At 37.3% G+C, this 21,761-nt stretch overlaps 1 protein-coding gene across 5 annotated transcripts in view; it reads left to right on the top strand.

Annotated features, from left to right (window-relative positions):
* Window positions 1-21,761, top strand: part of LOC131593011 (protein bicaudal D homolog 1) — a 239,270-nt gene that overhangs the window by 146,971 nt on the left and 70,538 nt on the right. For 2 of the 5 annotated variants that reach the window (XM_058865143.1, XM_058865141.1), the window contains exons 9-10: window positions 7,508-7,583; window positions 13,500-13,640. The exons of 1 other annotated variant lie outside the window; for it this stretch is intronic. In XM_058865143.1, the coding sequence (XP_058721126.1) occupies window positions 7,508-7,583; window positions 13,500-13,581 (158 nt within the window). In that variant the 3' untranslated portion in view covers window positions 13,582-13,640. Of the gene's footprint in view, window positions 1-7,507; window positions 7,584-13,499; window positions 13,641-21,761 lie in introns of those variants that run through there. 2 more of the 5 variants (XM_058865136.1, XM_058865139.1) reach the window with 2 other exon arrangements.

Raw genomic sequence — 21,761 nt, 5'->3', positions numbered from 1 at the left:
CTTGGTGCCACTGTGACAGGACCTTTTCACTCTGTGCTTTTCCTCTCTTGCATTTAGCTTTCCAGTTGCCACTGATGAGACCAAACCCATACATTTCATGCTGATCAATATAATTTAGCTACTTCAATATGATTTAGCTATTATGGCATGAATTCACTGCAATTCTACAAGTTTAGTTTATTTTTTATTATGTTTTTTCACTGTATAAAGAAAGTAACCCTGAAATAAAACCAGTTTTTCATAGAAGCCCTAATTTGTTTGATGAAACATTAAAGAATAATAATAAGAAAAAGAGATTGCAGTGAAATCCATGCCTTACTGCTGTGTATTTTCATTAAAAGGTTATTGACATTTTTCTCTCTCTATCTAAGCTATGACATCATTGCTGGATGGAAAGGTTTACATTAGCATCATTTGTTAAAGTTCTGCAGTAAAGTCTTATTTAGACTTCTGGGTTTTTTTCTAGCTAAACAGGTATACAGATGACACATGAAATCTTTAAGGCATTTTACCAAATATTTGTTTCTTTCTCTGAAAATTTTGGGCTTTGGAATCCAGTCCTATCAATTAACTAAAACAGAGATTGATATAACCTTACAGTGTTGGTGACAAAAGTAATCCATCTCTATCTTCTTTTATGACAAGTTTTAATGGGGTTTCATGACTTGCTGATTTTTGCCATCAAATGCACAGAAATATTCAATACTGTGCTTTTTACCTCATAAATCAGGCAAAAGAGAAGTGAGTCTCTGTTTAAATTAGACATGCTGACATTTTAGCTCTCTGACAGAGCAATTCCTTGGGATGTTGTGGTGTTTGGAGGAAGCTCCCAGCAGTTCTTTAAGCAAGACTAGTGTCCTTGGTTGTATCTCCCTGTCTGCATTTTTTAGGGCCATAGAACCTTACAATTGTAACTTACGTTGTTTCTTCCAAAGCCTACTAAAGTTACTGTTCCCACTGACTTCAAACTTTGGATCAGGCCCTTCTTTATCCATATAATAGTGCAAGTGTTTTTGCTGTGGATGATTTTGTGACCTGAAATGTGTCCTCAACTGATGTTTCCATGGTAAACAACAAGACTGAAATGTGATGATTTATGTAATTTTAAGACCTTTCTTTTCCTCTTTTGAAATGTTTAAAATGTGTGTATCTTTTAGTAAGTGCTTCATGAATCATCAGACCTTTCTAAATGTGCTTTTTATGAACTGTATATAAAAGAAAAGAACTGAAGATATATTTTTCAGCTTATGCCATTTCCATTTCTGCTGTTTTACTAACCCATTATTTAGCTTCTCAGTAGATTTAATGAGGAATTATTTAAAGCATTCACAGAAACCATTTGACAAATAACAGAAACACGTCATAATACAGAAAGTGTGGAAAAGGCTACAGAGGTAATAAGAAACCTCTTAATGTTCTGAACCTGTAACTGGAGAAAAATGCACTTCACTAATTTCGTTAATGACAAGGTATTATTTATTTTTTAAGAGCTACTCTTAATATGAGCTACAGGAAAAGCAAGGCTGGGATATGGCTTTATCACTGTACTTTGAGATAGCAGGCACATTAGTACTGAAGCATATGGACTGATGGGGGAACAGCTCTCTAGATTTGGGATAATTCAGGTCTAAAAAGCAAATACAAGTGAAGTCACGCAGAATGAGGAAATTAAGGATAAAAGCACTCCATATAGTGTAGCTGCTGTATAGATGAACCCATTAGGACATAGCCAAGAAACCTGATGTGTTCTGGAAAGCCCCTGAATCAGTGACCTACTAAACCATGGCTGTCTCTGCTGTGTGAAGTGGTTAGTGATGCTCCATGAGCCCATTTGTGGAAATCACCAAGATAAATAGCATTTCCCTAAATGCCATAAGTGAATAGCAGTTAAACTCCCTACCTGCTCTTACTCTTGAGAAGCATTTAACAGCAAACCCTCTGTTAGGTTAACTCTGCCTGACCTTGTCCTAAGGTGCTCAGAGGAGGAGGAGCAGAAGGAGGGCCTGTGTCAGGAGCTTGTGATTGTAGAAACAGTGGAACATTCTTGAGCATGCTTTGCCAGAAAAAGATGATGGGCACGGGGAGATGACAGAGATGAGGATTTTAGATGCATCCTACTGCTGGCCTACTGCATCTTAGGGCAATGTATAGATATTGGTAATTAATGGGAGTTCAGCAGCATGCTCAAATCTCTTATTCTTTATATAGTTTTTAAGACGAGTAAGAAATAAGTAGTGGAAGAATTAATTGTTGGTGTAACTTCTCCAATCAAAAGTAATCTAAGCTATTAAGTTTCTTGAATAGCAAGCTTAAGCTGTGAGTTACCTGTGTACTTCCTCTCTCAACACAGGAATCTCATAGTAGATTACCTTTAACATGAAGAAAGCTGAAAATGATACTTGGTTGACACATTTCTCTATCTCCAATCAATGATCCATTATTCAGTTTGATGGAACTGAGGCAAAATTCAGACAGTAGGAAATTGCAGGTAATGTGGGTGCTGGAAAATGTGCAGGAGCTAAGCAGCACCTGGTAAATTTTATTTGGCTGCTGGTGTGCAGCTGTGCCAGGATGGGGCTGGCCCTCCTGGAGTGGTAGAATGGCTCTGCACAAGGGCCAGTCCTCCTACACTGCTCCTTTGGCTCACAGGCCAGGACAAGCTGACTCAATCCTGTTCTGTGCAAGCTGGGGTTAATTAGGCCAGCCAGGCTCCAGATGGAACCCCAGAGGCTGCTCCACCATAGCCCTCTCCTCCCAGGGCAGCCTGCAGAATCATGGAGTTGTTTCAGTTTCCAGTTTTCAGCTGACAGACCAATCTGCTGGGGCTGTGTGTAGGGCAGAGGTAACTGTGTTATTTCCAGACTCATACTGACCCTGGAAGCAGAAGGGAGAGACTCTTCTAATCTTTGACCTGTGCCATTGTTTGTGGCTTTTTTCAAAGGTAAGTCACAGCTGTTCTCTCACCAGCTGTTTGTGATTACTGTTACCTCTTGAAGTTCCTCTTGGCCTTGAGGAAGATCAAAGTTTTCTTGTCATTCATTAGAAAAATGAAGATAAATTATAAATTAAATCAGCTGTCAAATTATTGTATAAACTTATGTCCTTGTCACCTTTGTATATAAACAGTTTGGGGACTTTTCTCATCCTGTCAGATTGCAGCTTGAAAGTATCTCTACAAATCTCAGTGAAGAGGGCAAGCATCTTAGTACCCTCTGCTCCATTCTTCTTGACATCTCACATTTGTCTTTTGGTTTGAAAATCTTCCTTGTTTCTTACCTTTGAGCAGAGAGGATTGATTTATTATCTTTGTAGGTCTTGCTCTGTGATGTAACACATTTTTACATCTGCACAACTAGAAGGCTATTCATCTGTTCATTGCCCAATACTTTCAACTCATGCTATTAACCCTTCATTCTTTCCCATTAAATCGACATTTCAAGGATGAAAACAATCCATGATCATACTCTCTTTTCAAGTAAATTGTCAATAACAGCTTCATAGACTTATTATCAAATTCCTCAGACTTGGTGGAGCAAGTTCAATTGACATTGGGTAGCATAACATGAAGCCAGATAGCCTGAAAACTTTTACTTAGGAAAGAAGGAGTTTCTGTTGGCCTGGAGTGATAAATGGGATGCTAGGCAAGATTTGTTTTAACAGACTGAAAAGGCCTCAATCTCACATTTGGTCACAAACATTTATTGACAGGTTTTCATTTATCAAGAACAGATTGTTCCAAATGTTTTCATATCAGAAATGCAAAATATGTAACAGAACCTGCTGATAGTTTGCTGTTTGGCTCTCCATTTTACCCTTTCAGATAAGAGGAAAAAAAATTTTTCATTGATTAACAGAACTAAATGCAGTTAAAAATCTATTATGCTTATCTTGAGATTCTGAGTAGTCTTGGTGTTTGAGAGCACTGTGTAGAGATAAGGAATTTACTAAGAGTCAGAATGTGCTGAAATGTTCATTGCAATGTGCTGGGTCCTGAGCAGGTGGGACTGGAAATGATTGCATGTAGATTTTTACAGAGGATATTGCTGATGTCACCAGAAGCCAAGCCCATCTCAGACACAAATAACCCAGTAAAGCAGACCTGTGTTGGTTAGAGTCACCCAGTTCACAGACTGGAGGGCAGAGCACATCTTGTGACACCAGAGAAACATGTTGTTTTTGTGACTGAGCCAAAGAGAAGCACAGGAAAATACTCTCTTTTTGGTGAAATTTGTTCTCAGCAGATAATTTATAGCAGCACATTCAGTGCTCATGTGAGCAGATGTAGTTTCTCTGAGCCTGGGTTTTTTTTTAATGCTCTTACATCAGGAGCTGATTAGCCCGATTAGGACTGAGCATTAGGTTCCAAAGGAAAATCAGCAGTGGCTAATCTGTGTGAGAGGAAATCTCAGAGCCCTTTATATCATCATTGTGCAAGTGGCTAAAATGTCAGGAACGGAAAAATCGAAACAGGAGTAACATATAGCACAAGTTAAACCTCGAATTCCCAATATTTCCTCAAAATTCCAGTGGTAAGTGTTTTTGGAGAGTGTCACAAGACACTCTATCTGCCAGCACAAGTCCTGCTGAATTCAGTGAAAACTGGCATGTGGATTTCTGTGTACAGCAGATCCTCTTTGTCATCTGTGGTTGAAATGAGTGCTAAAATTCATTTCTTTGTTGTAGGTTCATGGAATGGTAAAAGGACTTGAGATCAGATAGCTCATCCCCTGCCCCAAAGTGGTTTATTTCCTAAAAGCAAGTGAAGATGATGGAGAAATAAGACAGTCTGTATTTAATAACTTTATTGATGATTTTCTTGGTGGTAGTGTCAGAAGACATACCAAAAAGTGTAAACTTGTCTGTACCCCAAGTACCTTCTACATAAATGACAGACTGTCCTTTCACTCTACAGCTTGACTGACAGGCCCTAATATTTGAAAGGTACAGGTAAAAGGCTTCCTTCAATGTGATTTTAAAATTTATTTTTACTTTTTTTTAGTAGTAGAAAGCATGTCTTTCTTACCTTGTCTTTATGGCATGTGACATTAGAATTAGTAAAGACTTTTTTGAGACTTTTAACCTTCAGCAGAGTATTTCAGAAAGAAACAAACATTTACTTAATACAGGCAGGAATTCCTTAGTAGAAAGAAGTCATTTTATGATTGTCATGACATTAGAGAAGGGTGTTACAAATCCTCCAAAATCCTTAAAAGGATTAAATATAGAAGGAATAAAGTTAGCTCTTGCACAGCTACTTGGGCATAAGCAGATAAGAAGCTCCTTTGAATTTGAAATGTGTCTATGCAAGCCATATGCATTCTGCTTAGCTCTTTCCTAGCATAATCCTCAGAAACTTCACTCCTGGAGGATGTAGGAGGACAATTCAGTCATCTTAAGACATGTGGATCACTAGATGTGGTCCTGATATGAACGTGAGCCAGATTGCATGAGCTTTGCTGATGCCAGCTAGAATAGTGTTTCACACCGAAATAGTTATTACCCAGCTTGCATAATCCTCCCAGGACCTGGCTCACTAGTCAAGCGTTCTGCCAAATGTAGCAGATCAAGATGCATCATAAAATATTTGCAGCAGGGTTGAGCTATTGGAACGGGATCATAAATCAGGCATTTGTGTTGCTCTGGAAAAGCCTGTCGGAACAATTTCTTCTGTATTAGTGAAACCTGTCTGCACCTTTTCATCACACAGCATTTCATTCTGTATTTCCTTCCTCACTGATAACTTCATATAACCTGTTGGGAATGACTTTACTTTGGACTTCTGCAAACTATTTTGTTTAGAATAAAGCATTACTTATTTATTTATTTGCTGTCATTTTCTGTCTGCATTTAGCCTGATCTGTGTGTTCTTCAGACACCTCTTATTTTAGTTGAGCTTTGTGCTGAAATGACAGACCCTTCTATTCATGACTCAAATACATTGCCAAGTCTTGCACTCCTCTGCTAAAGGATACAGTGAGGACTATAGTGACAATCCTGGTAAATGAGAGTGGCAGAGTATTCTTTCTTATTCCATTTCTTCTTCAGGACACAATGCTGCCGGCGCAAACTCTGCACATATTTTTCTAACCCATGTACTAGAAAATAGGTCCAAACCCTTCTCTTCTTTCCTGAAGCAGGAAGAAACCAGTGATTTGGGTACACTTGCTTCTTACCCACTGGAGGTCAGCACAGATCTTCACAGGAGCTTGGGAGAAGCCTTGTGGGCTGGTATGGAAGGGAAATACTATAATAGTGGATATGATGCTCAGTGTGCTATGAAGGTGTATTGCTCTGCAGTACCTGATGTCATCTCAACACTCTTGACAACAGATTACTTGCATGTTCTTCCATTGATTGAAACAAAGAACAGAAGGAGGTTTTGAAACACATCTACACTGTAAAGAGAAATTATTATTGGTGTTGAGCTTTAAGTAGCAAACAATTGGAAGAAAAAATCAAGTTCTTTCTGAGTACCTTGTCTCATTTTTAAGATTTAGGGGAAAACAACCCCATTCCATCAAACAGGTTGAAAATTGGGTTGAAGCAGTCAGGAATAATAGGTCTGCGAATCCTACTAGAGATGAAAAATTATCTCCAGCAGTTTTTGGTAGGGTCAGAATTTAACACATAGATTCCAATATTTGAAAAGATCCTGATGACTCTGTTGTGTGACAATCTGAATCACACAGACAGTGGAATGAAAGGCCAGAATGCTGCAGGGAAAATGAGCAAATCTTGAGATCTGTAAATCTCAGTAAACACTGCTGACTTAGAAAGCAGGGTTGTCTTGTTGAACTACGTTCATGAAGCCCCACAAGTATTATCCAGTCTAAAGCTGTCTTCGTGTTTTCAATGTCACGGGAAAACAAAGCAATGAAGGATTATTTGGCTTTACTGTTATTTAATAAATTAAGAACCATAATACAACTTTGCAGGTGATTGATGTGGAAACTTCTTGGGCAGAGAATTGATAAAAAATGACAAAACAATGAAACTGACTGTATCAAGTTTTCCTTTTTTCCTACCAAAAAATCCCAGTCTCACAAGCATTGTTCAGAAATTGAAAAGACTTTCTTGTATGTTTTAGTGAGATTACATAATTGTTTTTGTATGGATATAAATCCTTTGGATAAATTTTGAGTAGCTTTATTGATACTTTTCATATTAGATGTGAGCAAAACTACTTCATGATGAGCAGAAAAATGAGAAGTACAAGGTTTAAACTCAGATCCTGAATACCACCTGTTACTGCTGTCTGTCTAAACAAACATTTGTCAGTGTTAAGGGAAAACAAACAAAAATTTTTTGAGTGCTTCTTCTGAAAAGGAGAAAAAGGCAACAGCCAATGTCACTGCTATCAGACAAAAGGTGTTTCTGTCAGATAAGACACCAAGAGCACATTCCTCACTAAATCTCTCCCTGAGATGCGTAGCCTGTGTACTGCCGTTACTAACCCCTTGCTCTGTAATCTCTCTGTATATATGTCTAATTTATCAGTTTCTTGTAGATTGTCAGCAGCCTGCTGCCTCCATACCGCCACACGGCTCACAACTAGCCAGGGGGCCAGATTGCCAGACTGTCAGGTAAACTCCACTAACCCTCCTCTCTTTGCACATAGCTGCATGCATGCCTGCCACCCCCCTCCTCCTCCTCAGACAAAAACTCTTCACTTTTTCTCTGACAGCAAGCTTTTAACAGCTTGAAGAACAGTGGTAATTTCTGCAGTGACAGTACCAACATGAGTCACAGCATTCGTGCACTTGCTTCCCTGTAAAAATATGGAAAAAATGCAAAGCTGGATCTTGAAGCCCTCATTTGATATTTTTATGCAGTTTTTCAGCAATGCCAAAATAGTAATGAATTTATTTTTTTGCTAGAAAGATTTACTAAAATGGGGGACTTTTAATTTCAGAGGTAGATGTAGGCTTCCTTTTTGTAAGGTGGCATTATAAAGGTGTTTGTGAGACTTTAGCAGACACTTCTAAGTTCTCCTTGACTTGGAAACCCAGACCCAAGGCAATCAGGTTTTAATCTTGTTTCTAAAAGTAAACTCCTGGTGCCCTTGCTCATAGGTGATGCAAAGGCCACATCATGCTTCTAAGGATGGCTGAGTTAACCAAGGCATAACCCCCAAACCTAAGCAAAACAAAAGGACATTACAATAATTGTATCTGTTCATGGCACATTCTGTGCAAATATTCACTTATGTCTATGCTCTCATTTGAAATAGGTTACATTATTTTTAGGCCCTTGCCTGAACTGTAGTGACCAAGTTAGTGCCTCTCTTTTATTGCCTATAAAGTGGAAGTACTATTATCTTCTTTACTATGTAAGAGCAATATAAAAATTTTACTGAGAAGTTGGTGTAAACTCATTATAACTGGAAAGTATACTGATATGGAGTTTGGACTTCTACAGCTTACTGAAAGAAAAAAAAATTACAAGTTACACTTAAAATCCTTAATATGCCAGTAAAATGATGCTGCTGTATTTTAGATGTTAGAGCAATTTGAGATTAGCAATAGGTGCTTTGGAAACATGGAAGGTTAATGTCAACAAGTCTTATTTGAACCCTATTTAATTAAATTAAAGGCTATTTTGTTCCTTCCAGAGCTAGTCTTCTAGTGAAGAATATGCTCAACTACCATCCCTCTCTAAATGCTAAATAATCTCTTCTGTAATTTTAAAACGTCTTCTCAGAATGGAAAACCTAGCTGATTTGCTAGTTGTGTACATTTATCTGCAAACATTAACTTCTTCTGATAATTTAAAATATGGTTAATATTTGAAAAACTTCAGGTCAGTCATCCTAAAAACAACACACACCTTACACAGAAAATTGACTTTCAGGTAGCTATTGTTTTTTACCCCTAGGTTTGTACTTTTCTGGTGAAGTCAAAACAACACAGACTTTGATATATTCACACTGCTGCCTTGCTTGCCTCAGCCACATTACCTGCCCAGCTCTGTAAGGCAGTGAAGCATAACAATAGATTTAATGCAAGTCAGCAGGATGACATCAGTTCTTGAGTGGTTTAAATAAAGTAATTGGAATCTGGAGTAAAATTTGAGGGCATTTAAGGACCAATTAGACTAATTGAAGTTTGGATTTTCTAAATGCAGCAGAGAAGGAAGCCAGGAGCTTGTCCCACCCTTCCTTGTTCTCTGACAGTCCCTACTGGGGTGGCACATACGATTTATGTCACAGGGTGATGCCAAATGAGGCAAATGAAAGCTCTGCCCAGCCCTGAAGTCAACCATTTTAAGAGAGAGCTGTGCTTGTTTTTTAAAGTCTCCAACACAATTCCTGCAGCAATGTGATCTCTCATTGGCATTTCACTCAGGACTCAACAAGAGCTGGTTAAGGCTTGTGCTTCACACAAATGTTTTCCACATCCTGCAATGTCTAATTGTGTTCAAACCAGTTAATTAACCTGACTGTAGCACAGGTAGATTCTCAGAGAGCTTTCCCTCATTCATTGTCTATACTATGGTTTTTAAGTGGGACTTGTATAACTCTGGCATTTTTAGTAACTGGGATTCCAATGCATAGGCTTTGGTGAATCTCACTAGATAAGCAATACAGTTTCAAGCCAAATGACACTCCAGGGCAGATCTAGTCAATTTATTTTATCTTTAAAGTGGCCTTTTTGCTTGAATCTGCATGTTTTAACTGAAACTTGATTGGAGGATCTGTGAGAACTTTCCTTAAGAGACTTTTTTTAAAGAGATTTTTTTTTTTTTTTAAAGCAACATGTTTTTTTAATGCAATAGCACGCAAAAGTCTCACTCTGCCTTCCACCTCAGTTTCTAGGTCTGGGGATATGGGACAAGCAACCAAATCCAGGCCTGCCCTGAAAATTACTGGATGCTGTTCCCCCTTCCCAGCATCTGTAACTACCTGTCTGCTGGACTATATTGGACATATCTAAAATATTGCCATTATCTAATATATATAATATATCCAATATTATAAAGAGCATTTCTGTGATTGGATTGTGTTGAGATTTCTGTTGAATGCAGTGAAAACCTCATTTTCATTATCAGAGGCCAAAACTCTAGGCCCAAATTATCTATTAATAAGAAAACAAACCACAACTCCCTGGTACCTCAAATTAAATTAATATTGCCTTTTAATATGAAATTATGCTTTTACTTAGATAAAGTAGGAAATAAATCTTAAGAAAGGTAAAACATGCAACTTAACACATGCAAAATTTTTGCATTCTGAAAATATCATTGGTCTGTTTATATTTTCCTTTCCTGATTTGTTGCAGTTACAATCAGTGCCAGATAATGTTGCATGTGAATGACATCTCTAAGCCAGAACAGAGTACTTGAAAACACTGAAGGGCTTTGCACACTATTTTCCAGTTAATTTTAGAAATACTTGATTAGTATTTTGAGTGCCAGGGAAAAAAAATAAGAGAGCTGCATAAAGCCAGACAGTAATACTAGCACAAAAAATACTAACTAAAAATATTAACACAGTAAAAAATACTAACACAAAAAAGTTGTACAGACTTTATTCATCAGTTGAATTAATACATCCCCAAATGATACCGGCATTTAAAAAGATGTTCTCAAAAAGTCCGTAAAAACCAAATGTTTCAGAAACTACACATATCCCATTGGGTGAGTGTAACAATGTTATTTTCTGTTTATAGTCAGAAACTCAAGTTCTTCCATGTCTCTCTCTTGCTTTTTGTTATTAATCTGCTGTCTGTGACTGTCAATGTGTCTGATAGCTCAGCTCCAGCACCTGCTGCCACAGCACCTCTACTGCCATAAAAAGCACATTCAATGCCACGTGTCACTTGCTGATTCTGATGTATTTTTAGTTTATGTACTGCTACAGTAATCTGCATTAATGAACTGGATGAATTGTGTTTCTGAAGAGAGGAAGGTATAACAGCAGAATTTTAGAAAAAGACTTAAGACTATTGGAGCTGCAGGTGATGTGGTTATGTATTTTACTATAAAGGTGCCTGATAGCCTTGAAATTCTTTTTTCTCTTCCAAATGCCCCTAGTATTTATTATTGGTTGAAAAGGAAATAGCGAGACAAATTTTCTATTTCTTCTGGGCACAAAGTGTGCTTGTATTTGAAAGTAAGAAGCAACGCAGAACGACCAGGAGAAGAAAATTAATATAACTAAGCACAGTTCTTAGAATTGCTAATCTGAGCATAGCCTGGGATAGTCTGTAGTACAGTTTTTACAGTCACGGCTGGCTTTGTACTGAAGGTCAAGCTGTAAAGTTATTATGGTTGTTTATATTTGTGTAGAGGAGAATCTTATGTGTCTCAAAGAGGTTTTTTTAGGCCACTGAGGCTGTACATAACTAGTTGTAACTACAGCCATTTCTTCACCAGTCCTCTCCCTCAGAGCATGAGCATCTTTTGTTGCTTATTTTTAAAGTTAGGAAGGAAGCCCCAGAAGACAAACACATCTCTGCTAATGAGCAAGGAATGTGTGTGTTGAGTTTCTGTTCCTCTCTGGCAATTATAGGAGTCTTGTTTAAAAAGAAACAAGGCAGCAAGGGAGTTAGCCAGTCTTTGTTGGGTTGTGTAATCACCTCCTTGTTTATCTTTCCCAAATGTGATGCTGAGATTCTAATTCAGTTTTCTATCTCTGAAGGAATTAAGACTACTGCTTCTCCTAAGCTTATCTTGAAAAATTAGGAGACACTGAAGCCAGGAGCTTGCTCCTGATGAGTGGAAAAGTTTGAGAGTAAATACAGACCTTTTGGGTCTATCTGCAGTCACTCCTGACATAGTCATTAGTGTGGAACAGGTAAAGATAGATCTCAGTAAGATCTCTCTGTGGATGCTGTATCTGCATCTGCATGTGGCAGAATATGACAGAAGGATGGAAAGAATTATTTCTTCTGAGGGGTCATAGTCAGTAACAGTAGACACTTTGAGACTGAACTCTCAGCTGAGCACAAAACAAAGCTTGTGGGATCCTTAGCTTCTACAACCCCCACTCACCACCCATTTTACAATCAGGAAACTCATCTTCAGGAGCACTAATGGGAAACAGAATCTAACTTAAGACATGTGATTCTGTGATGTTCAAATAAGCTCGGAGGTGCAAGGACTGTGGCACCTGCTGAATTGTAATACCTGTGTATTTGTTGTCAAAGCCTCCCAGATTTCTCTGATTTGAATATGTAGACACTGCCATCAAGTTACTTAATGGTGGTGGTGGTGCACACTTCTTTCTTCAGTCAAACACAATGTCATCTCTTTGTTTCCTTAAGTAAATGCTGCATGTGGAAACTAAAGACATTTTCAGTACCACTGGCATTTCCAGTAGCAGTTTTCCAAACACCTCTGGCATTTCAAATTGATTCATTTCCAGCAATAGACTAATTGCATTCCTTCAGCCAGTACTCCAGTAGTCTGTGCTGCAGAGATAATATGTAAAAGCATGGTTTCTAAAGAAAGAAAACAGAAAAGGCAAATTCTCTTGAAGACAGAGACATAAATGATGGTGCTTTATCATAAATCACACTGTTGAGCTTGGAATAACTTCAACACTGTAGAACATTTGAAGCATTAGGGAAAAAAACTCTTCCCAGACACATTAAAGAACTGGGGTTTGTGGTATTTTTCTGGGTTTTTTTTCCCCCTTCTCTTTATAAATGACATTTTCTAGCTTTTTGTTTTATTATCTTGTTTTTCTACGGCTCTGCACCAAGAAGTGGGGGGGTATTTGTGTTAGCTGCCCCTTTTCTTTGCTGCTACTCCAGCCCCTGTAAGCTGCTTCAAACCTCTCTGAACTATATGCCAGTAAATGCTATAAATGCACTCTAGAGTCTTAACAGGTGAATGCTGTTATCAGACAAATTGTACATAAAAAATAGTCAAATGACAGAAGAATATGACAGAATGAAAAGGATTCAAACAGCACAAAACCCTGAAGAAAACAAAACATAAGAAATCCCCATACTTCGGGAGTGTAAATTACAAAATATGTAAGGATTAAGGGGCCTGATGAAGAAGGCTACACTGTACTTGTACAAATGAACTCGTAAATAGGTCACATTCAGTAAGACATCACATTTTCACAAAGCTAGGAAACCTGATTTCCAGCCTGGCACTGTCCTTCATTTCAAACAGTGAATCGGCTGCATATAGAAAATCTTTAATACTCATGTAAAGATGGCACCTGCATCTTGTCCTTCAAATTTGCTCCCCCATTTCACAGATGCATTTTTTTTCTCCACAGTCTTTGTCATCTCACGTGCAAACAGCAATTGTGTATGGCAGCTGTGAAGTGGGATATCAGGGCCACCTCACAAATGCATCCAGGTGTCACTGACTTGCTGTGCTCTGAGGTTTTCTTTATGTACACTGTGCATCTGAGGATATGGATTTAGAGCTGAGGCTTCACCCCCTTTTAAAGTTCATTTCCAGCCCTGTACTATTTACATGCTTGTAAAGAGTTTGCCTTGTATTTTAAGCGCTTTTTCTCTTTTCTTTTTAATTTTCAGTCCTAATGCTCTTCCAGAAGAGCAGCCACATTCCAGCTCTCAGTGTGCCCCTCTCAACTGTCTCTCTAAGCCTCCTCCTTAGCCCTAATCTTCATACGCAACGTAAGAGAAAATGCAGAATGGAGCGCATGCAACAAAGGTTGGGGTTGTTCCCAGCAAGCGGGTAGACAATCCTGCCTTGTTGCTGCTTTGGCAAGTCTGGATTCATATCCCCTGCTCTGGCAACTGAGGGAAGGTTGAGAAGAAGAACACAAAGCACAGAGCCCAACCTATCAAGAAGACTTTTTATGGTTCCTCTGATTGTACTCAAACTGTGCTATCACAACTGAAGTGTAGTGAAATTTAACATCTCGACAAAAATGTTCCTCCCAGCTGCTTGGCTTTACCTCTGAAATGATGAGAGACTTAAGCCAATGTTAAAAAAAATGTTATAAAAAATACTACCCTCACATCCTCTAAGTTCAGCCATAGGAACCAGTTCAAATTTCCTTTTGTCTTCAAGGGTGTGATATTTATTTCTTACTTTATTTGCACCAGAATTTTGTGTTTATAAAATGCAGTCTTTTTTTTTTTTTTTGTGAGAGTTGTATTTAACTAATTTTATTTTTTAAATCTAAGCAGAAATAGCTTCAGTGAAGAATGACTGTGTTAATATTAAAAAGAGGCTTGTTGCATTGGCCAGCATATGGCCAATTTTTATTGCACAAAAATGTTGGAAATGGGTTGAATTGGAATGTTAACAATGACTGTATATTTTGCTGCTGCACTGATGTTGTTTATGCACTTGGTTTTTTAATTCCTATTACACTAGCTTCTGGTTTTGTTCTAGCTCTTCACTGAAAGATAATTATTAAGCCTAAGAAGGAGATGAAAGGATAATGTACTGATTTGTTTTCAGTTGTTTGCTCTCATTGTAATTATACTTCTCGCATCATGAATTGGTGCTGTTTTTTGGGATTACTTTCTATTTGGTATCTGAGAAAGAAAATCTAAAATAAGTAAAATGCTGTGTGCTAATTAAACACTTTCTTTCCTCCCACTCCCATATTCAGGATCCTAGCTCGAGGCCTTACCAGGAAAGGCTAATTTGAATGCGGAAATTGTGTGCATTTTGTGTGAAGTATTCTGTGGTGAAAGAACTCATGCAGGTAGGGTTGATGGTGTGGATCAAAGTCAGCAGGACTTTACTGTAGTGCATTTTTTCCTTGCCAAAAATCAACAGACACAGAACCTTAGCTCATGTCAGTTTATGACAAATACTCAGGTGATCAACACTACGCAGATTCTATCGCAACAGTGCACAGTGTTCCTAGTTAAAGATTCTTTCCTTTAAAAGCTGAGTAAGCCTGTTTTTCTCTTAAAAGCAGTGATTTTCAGAACAAAATCAAGGATAGAGGAATTTATTTTGCACAGTACCTGGCAGCAAGACAAGTGGCTAAGCAGAGGGTTATGGTTCAGCATCTGTGGGTTTCCCGTCTGGTTGTCAGCTAAACAAGTCTGCAGTGCTGCCTACTTGTTGGTAACTAGCAGGCTCCTTGTTTTCTTAGGTGGCCTTAATTTATTTACAGAAGAGAGGCTTAGATATTTCCATGTCTTTATATCTTCTCTGCAGCACATGTGTGACCGACAAGTGGGAACACAGTACAGCCTAAGGTATGGGGCAGCTAGGGAAAAGAAATTGCTTCAGCTGTGGCTGGAGCAATTCTTTCAAATTCTGCCTGAATCTGAGAAAATGAAGTCAGTTTTTTTAAGGAACAGTGCTTACCAAATGTTACAATACAGAAAACATCAGCAGAGGAAAGAATCGGTGACCACTCAGTGTGCCTAACAAATCATTATTACCATAGTACCAAGAACAAAGGTGCTGTAAATAGAAATATTTTATGTCATCAACAATGTCTGTCGTGTAACCTTGGCAAAGCAGCTGAGCTATTGTAACAAAACACTCAGAGATAGAGAAAATAGGAACAAACTGGTACCCAGTCCTGCTCAGATCAGACAGATAACACTCAGCAGTGTTTTGACTTTAGTTTCCATGGGGTTCACATGATTCTTCTCATATACCTTTACATCGCTATTCAGTGTCATAATTGAACTGCCTGTTGTCTTGTCATAGAAAGATCAAGTGAAACCTTGTTCAGCTCTATCATGATGTCTGACACTGAGTTTAGCTGCTATTTTGATTTTTTTAAAAAACCCCACAGTATTTTGTCTGAGGCAAATTCAGCTTTCAAAAAGCATCTCCAGATTTCTGACCTTGTCTGACTGGTGTATGAATATCTGCATCCAACAAAGACAGCTACAGCATAGTGTTAATAAGAGAAGGAATTTGCATAGCACTTTGAATACAGTTACCACTGACTGCACTTGGAATAGTTTTTCCTATTTTCATATCCAAATCAAAGGCATTTTCCTAAACTTGAGTTAAGCAGTATTTCAATGAAATACATTTCCTTTCTATATAGATACAAATTTATTGGGGGGAAAAAGGTATTAAGACAGTTTAGAAACATATGCATGTCCATGTGGTTCAAGAGTTATGAAAGAACATTCAGTGGTATAGAAGTTGTGGCCCTGTTTTATAGAAATAAGTTTTTTTTATTCTCTTAAGTTTTAAATTTTTAATTTCTAAGTTTTCAATTTACATTTTTTTATATGTAATAAAATGTAATTGTTGGAAATGTGAGAGAACTAGAAACAAACCAACTTCGATGTACAAATGGTTGTAGTCATTGCATTGTAAGTTACAGAATTCTGTAGGTCCCTGGGACAACTTTTGTCAATTAACCAGTATAAAATAAAATATGTACCTTGAACTTAAGATGAAAACCTCTTCTTTGTTATATATTGATTGATAACATAAAACTTTGTGAGAGATTTTGTAGGAAATATTTACATTCAGACAAAACCAGAAACAAAAGCCTGGGTTTTTTAAGGATTGCAAAATATTACATTTTACCCATTTAAAATTAGCTTATGTTGTGTTGATATCTATTCTGATTTTTAATGATTAAGAAAAAATGATTCATATATTTTTAATGGTTGAGTATACTTAGAATCACTATTCTGTGTTTTACTCAGTAAGGAAGCAATTCAAATCCTGCTCTGACTTCTGTGTCTGAAACACAGCTTTTATTCTCTATGATGGCCTTGAAATTTCTTTTGATTTGAAATAGCCTACTCAAAATAGGGTCATTTAGGTCAAAACAGGGGCATTTTGGTTTGGGTTGTGTTTTCTGATGTAGTGAAAAATTATTCCTTGTTCAGTGAAATGATCTGCTTGTGGAAATCCAGTTTATAGGAAATGTGTGAGGAAAAGAAGAAAAGGAAATAAATAGAAAAAACCCCAAATATAAAGGGAGAAAAAGATGAAAAATAAATTTTAAAATGTAATAGTATATTACAATATATTTTCTATCAGTCAGAACATATGTGGAAGTTTTACAGAAAGAGGACATAACTGTTTTTCATGCTAATTGTATAGAATTTTCTGCCTTCTAAATGGAGGCAATAGTGTGATATTCTTTCTGATTGATCTGATTGACAGGTTGGCATCTCTGTGCTTTATCCACATTTTTACAGTAAATTAATGTAATCATAGCTATACAGCAGAGTTTGTAGAATGAAACTGTAATTAACGCTGCAAGTTTTAATGCCAAGTTGATTTTCAGTTTGCTTTTTATTTTTAAAACAATGACAAAGTTGTTTAAGCCATTTACCATATTAATGTGTGTACATAAAGGAGATTATGTTATGAAATATAGCCTCACTTAAGAAATATGACCTCACCTATGAAGGCTGCTCACCATAATTATGTTGGAAATACTTAAGTAAGCTGTTAGTAAAATCTGACCCAGTCCTCATCCCACTGGGAATGACACCCACAGTCCAGGCCCTAATTTTGGTACCAGCCTTATCATTTATCCTGCAATGCCGAAGTCAGTAGCTGTGCTGCCAGCTCCACTTAGAGCTGGATTGATCATCATCATCATAAAGTATAGATTGCATCAGCCTTTCTGAGATGTGTTCCTTTCTTTGGCAGAAGATGCATATCCACTGAGGTTACAGTAAATTTCTTTCTTTTGTTCCTCGGAAATCTTCGTTTGAGAATGGCAGGGACTGATGTTTTACCTTTGAAGTATGATAATTGCTATAGTTACCTCTTTAAAAATTCCAGTCATCACTTTTTCTTCAGTTTTCCTTTGCTATGTGTGCAGTGAGTCTGAAATGGATATATACTATTCAGACGGTTTTTAACCATTAAGGGGTTTTTTTAGTGTAATTAAGCATCCTGTGGAAAAGAAAGAAAAAAGCATTTGCCTTTCGCCTTCAGGCACAAATACATCAAAATATGCAATGGGAAATGTGTGCATGACATTGTTAAGATCGTGTTGTTTCTCCATATCCATTACTAAGCTAGAAAATTCTTATTTCTTGTGTGATATGCATATTCCTCTTGCTAGAAGGGCAAGACAACTATCACAGAGAGTCTGTATCTTTCATTTGGAGGTGCACAGCTTAAATCCTTATTGGTTTTTAATCTGTTTCCTGTGGAGTTCTTGAAAATCCCCTTTGTAAAATGTAATGGTAACCAAGTGACAAAAGGTAAAGGAAAAATCCAATATTTCATTACTGGAGTTAATGTGTGGGCAGACTCTGGGTGATAGAGCGTTGTATTTCAAAAATGTCTTTCTACAAAGCTTTATATTTGTTTTGATTATCATGATCTGCTGTAAAGGGGTGGATAAGAGTGTATGTTTTTTTCTCAGTGTTAGTAATCTGAGTTTTTATTGAATATGTGGTTAATTGATTTCAAAAGTATCTTGGAAAATCAATAAACAGAAGCATTTGATGAAAGTTTCAAGTAGACTGGCTTGCTAGCTAGTTGGTATTTTAACAGCTATGAACAAGAAATAAGAGTAATCTAGCTTATTTTATTATTATTTCTCCTCTTCACAGATATATGGCTATGTGTGCTCTGCCAGTGGTTAAATTAAGTCCATTTTATTACTTATTGCCCTTTTGATTTTCAGCCCTGTGGTTTGACTGTTAAAGGGTTAATTAACTTGATCCTTTGTAAACAATTAAAAAAAAAGAAAACTGATGTTTTGTGACTTTTGTAATCTATTGAATGTTTCCATTTGCATGATGTTCTGTATTTAATGAACCATACAGATTGCTGTGTTCCTTTCAAAAGAGTTTTAGCATTGGTGGAGTTTGTGACAAACACAAATTTGTATACTGTATGTTTACTGCTGTAATAACTCAGCTACTCCTATGTTGAATTGACATTATGTTGTCCTGCCTTCTTGGGGTTAAATGATGAAGTGTTTCTAGGTGGTGAAGAATATAAAAATATATATGTTCATTTGCTAAAGACTGAGTATCTGAAACTCTTCTTGTTGCTACTTTATGCTAAAAGCAAAAAAGTTAAATAATTCTTGTTTCCAAAAATGCATCGTTTATTTTTAAAATTGAAGTAATTCTCATGTTAACTTTTCCTTGTCCTTGTAGACAATCCTAGATTAATACCTTTTGAGGGATTCATAAAGTCTGTGCTTGTACATGTGTAATATGATCATGCAGTCAAATGGTTGGGAAAAAACACTCTAGTGCTGAAGAAAATTAAAAGAAGCCGATATACTGATTCTTACATCTTTACGTTCCAATTAAAATTACAGTGTAATGCATAACTGTTCCAGTGAATAAACTGGCCATTTTTGTTCATTTAACACAATTCTGTCTGGTCTACTTCTATTTGCAACCATTTGCCGTGCTTCGCCTTGGCTTAGACTTTCACAATTATTTAGTTCTTGGAGATCAGTGATTGTAAGTTTAAAATGTATCAAAGAGGAAATTAAGAAAGGAAATCAACATTAAAGGAAAAGGCAATCAGAATTAAGGCCAAGATCCTTCCTTTGTTTTCTGAGTTTGAGGCAGATACTAAAATACAGTTTCTCCATATAGTGTTTCCAGCAGATCTGAGCGATCTCTGAAATGCTGCAACATCTGCATAAACTTTCAGCACAAGAATGCTCTGTAAGATGCAAATCTCCATCCTCAGGGGATGTAGAAGCAAAAGAGCTGAAGTCAACATAAATTTGTCTTGGGAATGCTGTACCATACCTGCTTTTTTACAGTTAGAAGCATCCTTTTCCCTTGCAGAAGAGCAATGCTCTGAAAGCAAAAAGCTGAAAATCACCCCACACTGATCCAGGAGCTTGGCCCTGGCAGGAAGATGGCTGCTGCAAGTCCTCCAGTGAACCTTGCTGTTCACAGGGTCCCTGAAGGGTAAAAAATGTCCAGCTTTTAGAATTGGGTCAGGAAGATTGTAGAGAAAGGATTATATCTCCAAGCCTGCTGTGACATTTGACTCAATGAGACATCTGGGTTGGTTTTTTGGCTGGCTGGGGAGGTGCTTTGGATAGTAACACAAATTGTGCATGGTGACAGAAAAGGAGTCTGAGAGCTGTTATTTGTCTAGGTTCTTCCCACTTGACTCTTTTCTTTCTTTTTCTCACCTAGCAGGGGTTGTTCTCCCATGTTATCTTTGCTCATTGCAGGAATGCCTTGGGCAACAGTGTTCCACAATCATTTAGCAGAAGATGTGACTGCTAGAATTTTTTACACTGGGTACTCCTCTTTTTCAATTTTGAATTGAGAGTTTCTGTGAGTTGAGAAAAGAAGGGGAAAACAGAGTTCGCTTTCAGACCATGCTGAAGAGGTTTCACAGAGGGACTACCCCTTGTGGGAATGTTCTGATTTCAAAGATGGTTTGAGAAACTTGTAACCCATATTGCTCCTTCCCCTTCCTCTGTGTCATCCCTTCAGCGGGTCCTGTGCAGGGCCCTGAGAGGCAATGATATAAGGTCACTGAAACAAAATGGGGGAAAAAAACCAACAAACTGAAAAAAAACCTCAAAAGATACAACTTGTGTTTCCAAAGAAAATGTCTATGTAATTTCCTCCTTGGGAAGAACCATTACTCCATATTCTGGAGCAGGAGGTAACTTCTGACCATTGAACTGTTGGTTTTCTGATATGTATATGCCAGATTTTAATGGAAAAGATCCTGAAGCTAAAGTTTACAGTGACTGTCACAGGAAGTCTTGGTTTTTGAATACCTCCCTTAATAAATCCTGCAGTTATACATAAAGAAATGCAGAGCACTTTCAGTTGTACCTAAAGGCAGCAGGAGCTGTGCTTTGACTCTCCTAACACTATAAAACACTGACAGGACACTGGCAAGTGAGGTATGCAGGAAAAAAAATTAATTTTGAACAATGTTGAAACCTAGGTTTCATTTGACCAATAATAAGAACAGATATACTAATTATGAAGTGGGCTTGACAGCCACATCTTCTAGCAGCCAGTGAATCACAAACATAGAAGATTTTATATATAGAACAAGATAGAGGGGAAAGATGGAGCTAAAATAGATAGTCGTAATTATGTGCATCCTGGGAAAAAATATTTGGAATAAAGCCAGTTTTCATCTATTTGTTTATGGTAAAGGCACAGGCACAACCGCTTTCTTAGTAGAAAGTTTGAGTAATTGCCTGGATAGAAGAAGAAAGTCTTAACTTTGCACAAAAATAAGGCTCGGTGCTATAGTTGTCAATTCAGCAGAAGCTTAATAAACCAACAAAAAATATTGACCTTTGCAAGAAGGATTTTCTTTCCTTTTTGACTAGAGTGGTATATTAGAAAACACATATTTCCTTCATTATTATTTATATATTCCCTTGTATCATACTGGAAGTATCCAACTTCAGGAATGTGATTTCTTGGCTGGTTTTAGAGAAAAAAAAAATATTGTGATAGCAATTTATGATTGAGAAAATATTATTTGTAAGAAAGCTCTATATGGGGGGGCGGTGGGGGTGGGAAGAAGGACATTCATATCCCTTAAGTGAGTTATCAGGAAACTTTGGAAATAAATAATGAGACAGTTGTATCCATTTAAATGAATTCATGGGATTTCCTACCTGTGGAGGGTTTTCATATTTTTTAGCATTGATTATGTCTCTCAAGGAAATTGATTTTTGCTATTCGATGCTGTCATATTGGCTGAGGTATTAAAACTGAAGCTGTTATTCAGATTGGAAACATTATATGGAAAGTTACATTGAGTGCAGAGCTTCCTTGAAGAGCAAATCCTGAAGGCAGAGGATGTGAGCCCAATATTTGGTAACCAGTTTGTGATTCAATTTCAGCCTTGCAAACCATACATAACATTAGAACTTATAGAAACACAATACA

Source organism: Poecile atricapillus, chromosome Z (genome assembly GCF_030490865.1).
Source record: "Poecile atricapillus isolate bPoeAtr1 chromosome Z, bPoeAtr1.hap1, whole genome shotgun sequence".
Lineage (NCBI taxonomy): Eukaryota > Metazoa > Chordata > Aves > Passeriformes > Paridae > Poecile > Poecile atricapillus.
This window is presented reverse-complemented; position numbering and strand designations above follow the sequence as displayed.